Source organism: Dermacentor andersoni, chromosome 1, assembly GCF_023375885.2.
Source record: "Dermacentor andersoni chromosome 1, qqDerAnde1_hic_scaffold, whole genome shotgun sequence".
Taxonomy (NCBI): Eukaryota; Metazoa; Arthropoda; class Arachnida; order Ixodida; family Ixodidae; genus Dermacentor; species Dermacentor andersoni.
In genome coordinates, this window is record NC_092814.1 from 412,426,552 (window position 1) to 412,439,432 (window position 12,881).

At 45.7% G+C, this 12,881-nt stretch overlaps 1 protein-coding gene across 1 annotated transcript in view; it reads left to right on the forward strand.

The window, feature by feature from the left end:
• LOC126518688 (O-acyltransferase like protein-like) overlaps positions 1–12,881 on the forward strand; it is a 232,157-nt gene that overhangs the window by 161,079 nt on the left and 58,197 nt on the right. Inside the window, exons 14-15 of the mRNA XM_055064923.2 lie at positions 5,037–5,226; positions 8,775–8,917. Coding sequence (XP_054920898.1) covers positions 5,037–5,226; positions 8,775–8,917 — 333 coding nt within the window. The remainder of the gene's footprint in view (positions 1–5,036; positions 5,227–8,774; positions 8,918–12,881) is intronic.

Genomic DNA, 12,881 nt, shown 5'->3' on the forward strand with positions numbered 1-12,881 from the left:
GACACCAATACCAGTAGTCGTTTAATGGGTGGTGCGGTATTTTTGATGGCAACATTGTAGGATCCATCTTTTTTGACAACACACTAACGACGCAACGCTACGTCAACAACATCCTCGAGGGCACCGTGAACGACGTAGGTTGCAACGTTCCACTTGCGAGCCTCCGCAACATATGGTTTGAACACGATAGTGCTCCTGAGCATAGTAGTAGTCAGTCTCGAGCGTGGTTCGACAAGTTTTTTCCTCGACAGTGGATTGGCCGGCACGGACGTGTACCCTGGCCTGCGAAGTCGCCAGACATGACAATGCTGGACTTCTTGTGGCGCGATGTGAAAGGTCGCGTGTATAGCAGCAAAACTACCACGCCGGACGCCCTAACGACAAGTCTGCCGTGGGACTCCAACGTCGTTGGTCAAAGCTGCAACAGCACAAGCGTTGCGAAGAAGCAAGTACTGTATTGCTTCAGACGGTCATCTGTTTGAGCACGTGGTATAAGTGGCAGTGAAAGATCACCGCTAAAAACTGGTGTAAAACGACTGTGTAACGCACCTTCATCATGTCGCCCTATCCTTACATAAGGAAAGCTTGCGACAAAGAAATATGCGGAAAACTGCTTTGTTTTACCTCTTTTCCTGAGTCCAAAAGACAGAAAGGGTACGTGACTAAACCAGTTGCACCTTTGGATGTTTCTTTGTGGGCGACTGAGACGCCTTACGTGCTTTTGGTTTGTTTTTTATTGAAATAAACTCCTGAGTGGCACTTTTCTGTTCTTCCGAGCGCTTTTTCTTTTTTCCGGCTTTTTTGTGCACCTTTTTCTAACAGTAGTTGAATTTCTTTTGTAGCTTTGTTTCATGATATACGAAGGTTAAATCTATCCCGAGTGCCTCATGATCGAGCACAACATTCTTGCGTGCTCAGATGCTGACGTTTATCGCACCTCGCTAGTTAGGTCGTGAAACCTCTCGAACCATTCTACATGACGAAGCCTTACATACTCTTAAAGAAAATTGCTCCCTTTGGGTCGTATTTTGCCACACAATAATCGTATCTGTGTTGTCCGCATTTCTTTTCTTTAAGGCGGCGAGCCCAGTACTTCCGAGTCACCAACGACATGGTCGTTATCAACATGACAGAGCATTCTCGACAGGACAGTAGCGGGAGCAGCGTTTTCAAGGAAGGAAATGCAAGCAGGACAGATGACGATTTTTGTTGTGTGACAAACAAACTCCAAAGGGTGTAAATTTGTCTAAGAGTGTACGATGCGGCGATGCACTCTAAAAAAAGTTTACACCCTTCGGGGTGTATATGTGCTACACAACAATAATCGTCATCAGCCTTGCTTGTGTTTCCTTTCTTGAAAACGCCACGCCCGCTACTTTACTGTCTGCAATGCCATGTCATGCTGATAACGCGCATGCCGTTGGTTACTGAGAAGTACCGGGCTCGCAGCGTTAAGAAAATGCGGACAAGGCGGATGGCGTTTATTGTTGTGTGGCAAGGTACGACTCAAAGGGTGTAAACTTAGAGCGTAAGCGAATGTAGCCGTACACTCTTAAGCATAATTGCACCCTTTGGGTCGTATCTTGCCACACAACAATACTCGTCATCGGTCTTGTCCGCATTTCCTTTCTTTAACGCTTCGAGCCTGGCACTTCCAAGTCACGAATGGCATGCGCGTTATCAGCATTACAGAGCATTCTCGCCAGGAAAGTAGCGGGCGCAGCGTTATCAAGAAAGGAAACGCAAGCAAGACGAGGAATAAACTTTTATTGTACAACCAGCACTTTATGATGGCCGGGCCTAAGCCTCCCATGAAGGGACGTCGATGGCTTGCCTCGCCACCGCCTCGGGGGCGTGCTGGGTCGCCCAGGTTTGGTCGTCGAGGGCGGAGCTCCGCAGAGCCTCATACAACCTCGACGAGAGAGCAAGCAAGACAGATGACGATTATTGTTGTCTGGCAGATATACACCCAAAAGGGTGTAAACGTTTTTAGAGTGTACACTCTTAAATAAAAGTACACCTTTTGGGTCGTATCTTGCCACACAACACGACAGAAGGAGGACGCGAAATCTATAACGAGCAAGTATAAACGTTTACATAATGCAGTGGGCCTAGGGTGTCAGAACGAAATGTGTTTTGTTCAGGTTCTAGTTTCTTCGTTCCAGTGAAACGTTCAGTGCCATTCCATTCTGTGAAGGTGGATGAACAGCGAAGCTATGGATTTGGGCCCCTTTCTGGTGACCTGTTTATTGCCGTGCATCAAACGCCGTATGCACATAAATGGAAGGTGAGGTACGTCTAGTCACTTGTCCACGATGTTCAGCCCCGGAAGATGAGGCACCTGGGGGTATACATACCCACGTATTGCTGCAAAACGCTGCAAGACAGCTTTTACTAGCGAATCCCGGCACGTAGAACAGACACGCACCGCACTCCGAGGGCACACACTGATTCACCGTAGCCAAGGCGATCGTGCGTTGGTCGACGTCCCGCAGTGCAGTAATGGTTGTGAGGTCACTCGAATACCACAAGCGGTCGCACACAACACAGGCCAGACAAAACTGGTTCCCCACAAACTCCTTCTGAAACCCGGCCGTCGCTCCGGTGAAACGTTCCAAGTTTGCGGGATTGGGGCCACATGGCCTTTCTTTGCTCCTCACGGTCCTGCTGGGCAGCACGCTTACGGGACCACCACCACGGGTGAAAGTATAGTATCGCTTTTTATCAGCTTAATATCTGACACGGGTTCTAGTTGGACCTTGTTTTTTAGCGCGTGCACAATGACTTGCGCCGGAGGAGTTTTCTACGTACAGGCGACAGACGGGTGGACGGATGGACGAATTGGTTAGCCATATACAGCTTCGCTGTAGAAAGAAAGTTCCCTTACGGCTCTGCTCCGGAACGATAAAAAAGTGATCTGTAACAGTTCACAACGGTTTCGATTCCAATGCAAAAATTTTCTCAGGAAGGTAACGATAGAAATATAGTATTTATTTTCCTCAATGAGTGAATTATGACTTATGAGATCATGCTCCGTGCCTTTAATCAAGGCACTGAACATGATATCAGAAGCAGCACGTCATCGAGTGCACTCGCCAAAATGCGAGACCGCTTTTTCGATATAACGAACTGAAACGAGCGAATAAACTTGGGTGACAGAGCATTGTACCCGTAGAAAACTAAACGATAAGCTCTTGAGCGGGCAAACCCTGGGTTTCGCTATGATGCCGATTTGCTAGTGCGCCGAACAGCAGGCTTAGATTAGTGGAGCGCTGGACAGGCTATCGCTAGTACTATCCCTGCCTGAGATACGCGCTAATGCTAGAGTTGCCTGACGCCGGTTGTTTCGGATTGCCCACTTTCCCCTTCAACTGAAAAGCTATAAAAATATTTGTTTCACTCGGAAAGAAAATAATAAATGAAGTTTCAGTTAGCTTTTCGTTCCGGTCAAAAATATCGTTTTTGTGCTTTTTCGTTTTTTTTTTCTTTTCCTGTCATGCGCCCTAATTGTGAATGCAAGCGCGAAAAGACGTTTCACAGCAGAGTTGCAGAATGGAGCGTAGCTCCCATTCCATTCCGGAGAGGGGAAATCTGTATAAATTTCATTCTTTTTAGCTCCTGGGAATGGTGCGAGTCGGACCATTCGCACTCCTGTACTTCCTCAGCTCAGCCATTGCACTCCTCCAATCGCAGTAAATGAAACGCTTTCTCCACACTTGTTTGCTACTCGCGCTTGCGTACCTCGTAACAAAATCATGCACTTGAATCCTTAAAACATTGTTACTATTTCTTCGCGCCCATACTATTATTCTGTCAGCTCTAAAAGCGAAACACATTGTTATGCTTTGCAGAACGATCGTTTTTGTTTCATATTTACAAGCCTGGTTTAACCGGCATAATTTTTTTCGAGCACACCTTTGTGACCACCTGTTATCGCGCTTTATGGATAGTCGACCGTGGGTGAAAAAGCATGGCGCGTGTTCGAAATCACCACAGACTGGCGCATGGTGCAATCGTGTGCGGCATCGTTTTGGCCCTCCATCCTCGTTTCGTAAACAGGGAACGCTGTTGCTAAATTGAATAGTTCTTGGAAATAAAACTGGGGTCTTCAGGGGCACTTAAATATTGTAACGCAGAAAATTTTCCTCTACTTCATATGTGTAGAACACCGTTTTGTTTGTAATTACCGAGGCCGAAGCGGTCACTTATAGGTCGATATTGAAAGAAATGTTATTCAGTTAAAACTGAGAAATGTAAGATATGGATCAAATCTAATTGAATGTTTTGTTGATATACCAGTTTTGTATTCTCGGTTAATATGAAAGTTTAGCGCTCCAGGACTATGTACCCATTCCATTCCAACTTCAGTCCTGAATCTGGGACTCACATTCAATTCCCATTGCATTTGCCTAACCTGTGCCATCATTTCAACCACGCGGGCTTGAAAATATGGAATGAATCCAGAATCATTCCAGCTGCAAGTTGCCATTCCGTCTCTGCTATACAGCAGTTAAATATTCTGTCGAAATATTTCGATGCAATCAGAGACGGTCACTAGTCGTACGGGCGACAGTTCTCAAGTTTCTCAAGGAGTGTGCACAGTTGTCAAAGACACGCGTATGAGAAGTTGTTGGTGCAGGTGAAGGAGGAGTCATTAGTGGAGATGTCTACAATATCTGTAGGCACAAATGTGGTACAACATATCACATCACTAAAATAGGAAAACGGGCGCTGCCCACCAATAAAGAATAGCGCTGGCGTGGGTCTTGGCCGTTTTGTGAGCAGTGTTACTTCATACGGTCCTTAAAGTTAACTTACTCCAAAATTATCACTGCCTCACAGTTGTTTCTTCATTGCCTACACGAAGCACAAGCTCAAGGACTTTCGGTGCTACAAAAATGCGCAATTCCAACGTGCTCTTTCCTGTACATAGTAAAGCTCTTATTGCTTCATTTTTTTGTGATACGCGAGATTTTTTTCCACCTATTATTATACGTCGCCAGCCTTGTCCCATCTCGTTGATTCCGGTAACGCAGGCGTGCCAGGGAGTCACGTGGACCGCAGTGCTCATAGCGGGAGCCACCGTGCTGTTCTCCACCAAGCGGTGGGGCGACGGGGACACGCTGCCTGCGCCCTGGATTGCAGCCGCCTACGCATCCTGCCACCGCCTCGTGTGGGCGCTCTGCATCGGATGGCTCGTGTTCGCCTGCATCTCTGACCGTGGAGGTGCGCACACCGAGCTTAACGCGTTTTTAATCCGTCGTTAATGACAGGGGGAACAACGTCGTCATCAATCGCTTAATTGTACGGGCTATAATCTCTGCCGAAAGAAGCATAATGAAGACAGAAGAAACGCCCCTCAGCATCGCTCGCTGAAGCAGCACGTGATTCAAATGTTACCGTTAACCCGCACTTTAAAAAACTTAGTCTATCGCAATATCGCTGAAAATTATGACGCCAAAATGTATTTTCTGACATTCTTACGGGCCTAGGCGAACTAAAGTGACACGTGTACTTTAACTTTTTCGGGTGACCAATTTTCACCGGCTACAAAATGCTAAACGTTATTGCTCAGCGCAGACGCACCTGCATGTATCAGAAGTTTCTCGAATGGTATCGATGGTTCTATCCATCGTCTATTGTCACCGAAGCTTGTCTAATCTCATCTTTGAGCGACTCGATTATGTAGTACTTTCCGGAAGACACGCGGGCAGCAGCGATTACTGTGAAACTTTCGACGACTCATGCATAAAAGCCGACGCGCTTGACCCGCAGACCAGATTTCGACGCTCACCGACTGTGTTCGCCGCTATCGTTGGGAAACATAGCTTGTTTTTGGCGCAATAGTTCTGCGGAAGCCCGCAAGATGGAGAGAAGTAATTAATAAACGGAAAGTGAGACATCCATCCAATCGTAGCAATTGCTACAAAGGAAACCTATACGGCTTCCTCGGAAGAAAAGCCTCGCAGTTGAAGAAAAATTCGTCCTTGTCTGTGACTCGAACCCAGGGCCACCGCCTTTCAGGCACAGCTGCTCTACCATCTGAGCTAACCAGGCGGCTAGTAAATTGCAGGCTGAAGTCGAATTTGTGAACAACTCGAAGAAAAGGCAAGTGTATGGCGTATTAGTTCCGCGGAAGCCTGCGGCTTCCGCAAGAATTATTCGACTTCATTCTGCCATCTGCTAGCCGCCTGGTTAGCCCAGATGGTGGAGCGGCTGCCCCGGAAAGGTCGTGGTCCCGGGTTCGAGTCCCGGACCAGTACAAATTTTTCTTCAACTGTGAGGCTTTTCTTTCGAGGAGCCCGTATGGGTTTCCTTTGTAGCAAATGCTACGATTGGGCGGATGTATCGCTTTCCCTTTATTAAGGAGCTTGTTTTTTCTGGGCACAGGTTCGCCCAATAAAACATAGATTCCTCATTCACAGTTTTGCTACTGTGCTCTTTACCCTCACTACTACGTGACAGTAGGTTGCCACTAGTTGTATTTGCATGAATGCTATACATTAGTGCACTGCATCATCATTCTAGCGCATTGCATTCTGTAAAAGAAAACTATGTTATACGGTTTTACGTGCCAAAACCACGATCTGATTATGAGGCACGCCGTAGTGGGGACTCCGGCAGTTTGGACCACCTGAGGTTCTGAAACGTGCACTTGAATCAAAGTACCACGAGTGTTTTTGCATTTGGCTTGACAAAGCTCCGGTCTCCCAGACGAGAATTCAGGGGTTTTACGTGCCGAAAGCACGACTTGATAATGAGGCACGCCGTAGTTGGGTACTGCGGATCATTTCTAAAAACCAGGGGATTGTGGATGTGCCCGCAATGCACGGGACATGGGCGTTTTCGCATTGCGCCTTCATCGACATGCTGCCGCAGCGGCCTGAATGCGGTCCCGTGACCTCGTGCCTAGCAACGCAACACCATAGCTGCTAAGTCACCACAGCGGGTTATGCAGATAAAGTTGCGCTAACACCGTACCCACACTAACGTCAACTAGACAGGCCAGTGAAGCACACGGGTCTTTAAGGCACCACAAATTACCTGGTAAGGTTGACAGGGAAATTCGGTTGTATCAGCAACGACTTGTTTACATGCAACGACCTTTTCATATCAATCAGCAACGACCTTTATTTCCATACTCCCACGTAATTTGCGAGTTTCTTTGAGGCAGTAGTGCACAAAATACGCAAATCGAAACTGTGCAGCTTGGACTTAAGAAAAAAATTTAGCTCTCCGCCAACTCCGATTTCTCTGTTCAAGCACATAAAAAACGCAGAAATACTTTCATGAGACAGCGGCCCGACATGTCTGAATGACATTTGTTGCATTTGACAAAGTTCAATTGTAGTGACTCTAGGAAACAGTTTTTATTTAGGGCTTAATTGAAAGGTTTCACGAAAATTCCCGAAAGCTCCTAAGTTTAAAAAAGGAATTGAAGTGCGAAGTTAAGGAATAAGTAACTCTGCACCAAAAACAGATATAGAAGTTCTGCAAACTGCATCTGTGAGAGCACCTAAAGTGGTGTACTTTCTATCTGAATTCACCGCTTACGTGAAATTGTTCCAATCGTTACGAGGTTCTTACAAAATTCGTACTAAAAATCAGTCGTATACTTCAGAATGGTGTATAAAACATTACTCTTCTTCATTTTACCTGTAATAGTAGATACACTTTACGGAATAGTTATATAGTTTTTAATAACTGAGTTGTAAACTGGAAACGTTCTTTTTAATTTTGCCAGTTTTAACAGTTTTCGTGAAGATAATGACTGCCAAAATAAAAATATATTTGATGCAGCCGCTAACTCCTAACATTTTCTTTTAAATGCGGCAACACTAATCAAAATCGATGAAGTGGTTGTCGAGAAAAACTTATTTTTCCGTTCCCATGCATTGAGATAGGAGCGGTGGGAGAGAGAGCAGTCGCTGTCGCGGTGAACGCGAATTTCAGTTTGCTTCTCAGTGCACACTTTGCGCCCGCACTAAAAACGAACAAAGGTTTTATCACAGTGCAATATGGCAGCATTTCTTTTATTTTTATGTTTTCTCAGAAGAACTTCAATTCGCGAAACACCCAGCATTTTCATGCAAAAATATTTGCGTATGCGACGTCACAGGTTCAGTAAGAGCGCAGCCCACATTTCTCGCTGCACGGGATAGTTCGAGGGCACCAGCGAGCAATAAACAAGCCATGGCCATTCGAAGCTGTTGACATGCCATCCTATCAACGTGGTTAATCATCACCTGGTAAATTTTTTTATCCAACGCATTAGATAGTGTTACTCGCGAATGCGTTTTGGCGAAATACCAGCTCCATACAGCGTTGAGTGCAATGTAACCTTGCGGCCTTTACTCTACCTAATCTTAATTCTATAATCTGTAGTTGCATGCAATTTATCATACATAACTGAATTCTTCTGCGCACGGAAAGGGCCGTAGGTGCAAGCCCTATTTCGGGGATTAACGAAGTTATGTGGGCGTCTGCATGGCGTCTCATCTAAAAAAGAAAAAAAGAAACCCGGAAATTTCCTTTCCTGTCCACGGTTTTCTGTGTACGTGTGAAGCATTATATTTTTAGTTTTTTATTCGCATTGCTTTACAAAAATTTTCTGACTGCCCAGTTCATGCAGTGCGCTTGCCCGGGTGAGTGTTTTCGCCATCTTTGCGCTGCGTTGCCACAGTGATGTTCCCAGAAAATTGAAAGCGACAATACTGCCGTTAGATCTGATGTAGAACTGAATTACCACTTTCCACCTGCTATTCTGGTCGCAGGCTTGGTCAACAGCGTGCTCTGCAGTCCTCTGCTGGTGCCCCTGAGCCGGCTATCGTACGCGGTGTACGTGCTGCATGTGCCGATCGTCTGGTTCCGTCTCTGGACCATCCGAGAGCGCATCCTCATCTGGTTTTTGCCCATGGTGAAGCTTCAGCGCTTCTTTCGCGGCCTTCAAAGACGTTAAGAAAGCGCTTGATGAAAACTGTAGTGAAAATCGGGAACAACTCGCCGTTGCGTTAATTGAAATTTAAGTTTCGAGGCATTTTATCGGTGCTAAATGTTGGCGCAATTTAAGCGAGCAGAGTATGTTCAGCTTGTACCGAATATGCTACGTTCTTAAGACTAATTAAACGGAAAACGTATTTGGCATTTTAGGAAGAGATTCAAAAGGAGGCACTGCGGCTTTGTGAGAGTAAGGAAGATCTTATTTTTTTTATTGCGATAGCAATTATATCGACACTGCAGGGGCATTTTTGTCGGCGTCGCCATAATGTTGCGTTTGAACTGCAAGGGCCATAACATCATCGCCGCGCGCCGTATGCTTTATGTGCGAGTGAAAGCGTGTAAGGGTGAGCTAATGATGGCTGCTCAATCACGCGCGCCGTCTTCCGGGCGCAGGCGTTCTACTTTGGCGGCCCAACCACACGCGTCTGCGAGGCTGTCCTACGCGTCTAGAGAGGGGAGACGCGTAGGAATCGCGCGCGTCAAGGAGGTCTTGATCTTGGGCGTCATTTTGAGCGTACGCGACGGAAGTGGCAGCTTGTTCGCCGACGTCACGTGTACCGCATGCACACTTCCGTCGGTTCGGAAAGGTTGTTGCAGTTTCAGAATCGTACGGAGACGCCTTGAGTAGCTGCTGGTTTCGTGTCGCAAGAGCACCGAGACTATGGAGGCAATCAACAACGAAGCGCTGATCGCCTGCGTTGAGGCTCGCCCTGCGCTTTGGTGGCAGGCGAAACACAAGCGCCACAAGAACGAGCACATGACGATGTGCTCGTGTATCGCCATGCCAAACGCTGCCTAACAGGTGAGTGCTCAGAATGTTATACTGGCGTCATACCGGAGCAGTTTCAATCGAAATCGAGCCCGATCGGGTTCGGATTTTTTGACCACGATTGCCTGTACTGCGCAATCTGCGTAGAACCGATCGTGATCGAGAAATTTTATCGCGCTCGATCGCGATCGCAAGCCTGTGTGGAACCGGTATAAGCTGCCTCTCTCATCTGCCAACTCGCAGATGTCGAAAACGCTCTTCATTTGTGCAGATGGCGTTATTAAAGCGCTGCAGAAGTGATGGAAGTCCTTGGGGAGTAAATTTCGGCTCCTTGGAAGACGCTTCAGAAAGAAAAGAGCCGCGCCGTGCCAGACGACGTTCAGGACGACGTCATCTGGCTGTTTTTCGACCAGATGATGTTCCTGCACTACACAATGGAGTGTAGACCGTAAGTGATTTTGAAGTTGCCATCTCAGCCGGCGTGTTAAAAAGGAAACACGGGATTCTAGTGCTTTCCCTTGACCACGTCGACCAGCGATGCCGTATGTTTCTATTATAGCTGGCAATACGCCGCATTTGTGAGGATCGACTCAAAATTCTGCTTACGCAAGTAAATCGACGCGCAGTATGCATTATATTCAGCTTTGTCTAAGTGGCGATAAATTATTTGTGCGGCATCGCTGCTCCGTTTATCGCATATTTCGTTAAATGCGATCCGGTAAGGGGAGGCATATAAGCAGTACAAGGATAGTTTTGTATATTTATTTATTTAGGTACCAACAAAGCCAGTTTGGCTTTGCAGTGGGGACCAAAGAAAGCAAAAATACAGGCACAAGATAACAAGTAAAATATCACATAAAAACCTAACATAATAAAGCACTAGACAGAAGTACAGCGAATATCACGTACAAACTAGCAGGATGAATAGAAAGAAAAGTATTTGCATGATGCACACAAATCAACAAAACACAAAAGATGCAAGTAGTTGTCTTTGATTCTGTGCACTGATCCTAGAAGGCAGCATGCAAGTCAATGGGCAGTATTTACCCGATCATTGAATGTTGCTATATTCACGTGTGTCTAGGGCACTGCAATGAATAGCTTTAATTTTGCATTTTGTTGCTTGCCAGCAGTGTGCAAATCTGTGCTTCTTCACAGACCCTAAAATTTTACCTAGCTTGCTCAAGGGTTCATTCAGTGCCCTCATGCTGTAGGAATAAATGCACCATAGTACCAACGACATTATCAGCTGTGTAATTGATAATGCTTGTTTTTGTGTCAGCTCAGCAGTGTCCTTACCTAATTATCTGCTTGCGGTTATTCCGCAGATACCAAGTGCTGTGCTTACTGGTTTAAGCGAAGCTTTCACGATGTTTGTGGAGAACTCTGTTCCTGCTTAGCAAAATTTCCGAGGAAAGACTAGACGATCCAGTTAGGCACGTTTTCATTGTGCATAAAATGATTACTATAATTTCACATGCGAGGACCACGATCTAGTTACATTATTATATCCGGTATTTGCACATGTGTAGTACTTGTCACTCGTGCAAGACAGTAGCCAGTAGTCACCTGGGATGACAATGGTTCAACGAATACATCAATATCAGTACGAGGCATTCAGCAAGAGCTATTTGGCAAGACAGCACCAGCAGTGGTGGGAACGTCCAAAAAAGAGGCAAAGAAAGCTTAGCTTTAGGAAACCTTCTGAAAGGTTTGAGCGCTAAAATCAGCTTCACTGGGTCAAAACGCCCTTTACAAGGCATAGATGGCAAGATGACAAACATGATTATACATAACTTTCTAAATACAAACAGCAAGTACACTGAATGCTACGTACACAACTTCACACTATGTTTAGACATGCATTCAATTAAGAAAAACAGTTTAGAATGAGATGAAGTTTATAAACAAATGGAAGGAAAACAGAGTTACAAGCCAAGGACATTTCAAGTACAAAAAGTGTAACAGGAAAGAGCCTTATGTTAAAGAAACACATAACAATACTACTACTCTATGTTTAGAAAGTACGAGCGTAGGTCTTTCAAGATAAAATTTATTAAGTGGTTGTACTGAATAAATGTAGTGGAATGCTTGCTGCTAATTATTTCGAAACTGAACCATTCGAGATATTATGGACTGTTTCAAGTACCAGATGTCACTAGGCTTTAGGCATGGAGATCTCATAAGAACTGCTAAAATGCATCAAAAGCATAAAAACAAAAACAATACAAAAGCCACACTTCAGCGCATGCAGAAAATTTTAATTCTGGTTGTGTATGCAAGCCACTTTAGTTCGTACAAAACTGACTCAGTGCTTGGGCATTGTTCTCTAATAAAATGACACTTTAAAGGAAAGGTGGACGAACTTGAGCCCTTACATATTTTCGCATTCAGACCGGCACATTATTTGCACATTGACATGAAGTGGTATGAGCCTTCGAATAGAAGATGAAGAAGCGCGGGAACCGGGGGACAGAAGAAGAGAAGAGAGAAGTGAGAAATAAATGTAGACGAGATGGACGCCAGTTCCACAGCAATGCTTTACGTCTACTGTGTCATTTAACTAGGAACGCTACATTATTTTGGCGCAGCCGACATTTCACTCCAACATGTGGGTGACATTTTTCCTCGAGGAGACCTCCGCAGAGAAGATCATCTTTTCGAGATACCAAGCTCAAGACGAACCAGCGGTGGAACTACCTCGCGAACTCAACTCGGCAGAACTCGTGAACCTGGTTTTAGAGAAGGCTTCCATGGACATTGCTGAACTACGTCGGAAGGGTGCGGTGAAAGTGAACTTGCGTCTGGCGATCTTCGGCGAATTAGTTCTTCAACCGATGCGCGAACCGTAATCCGCGAGAACCGAGCCGCCTTGCAGGCAGTACAGAGAACTTGGGTTGGCGTGCTCCCAGAGGTCGAGTGAATAACGTCGACAGCGACCCTGTCCCCCTACTTTCAGACGCTCAAGAGTCTCCGACAACAAAAAACTAATAAACAAGGGTGATCAGTCCGACCCGATGACCACAACTGAGACTGTTTATTTAACTTGCTCCAGCCTACTTCACATTCCTGTCAAAGTGGGAAATAGACATGTGATGGCTTTGGTTGACAG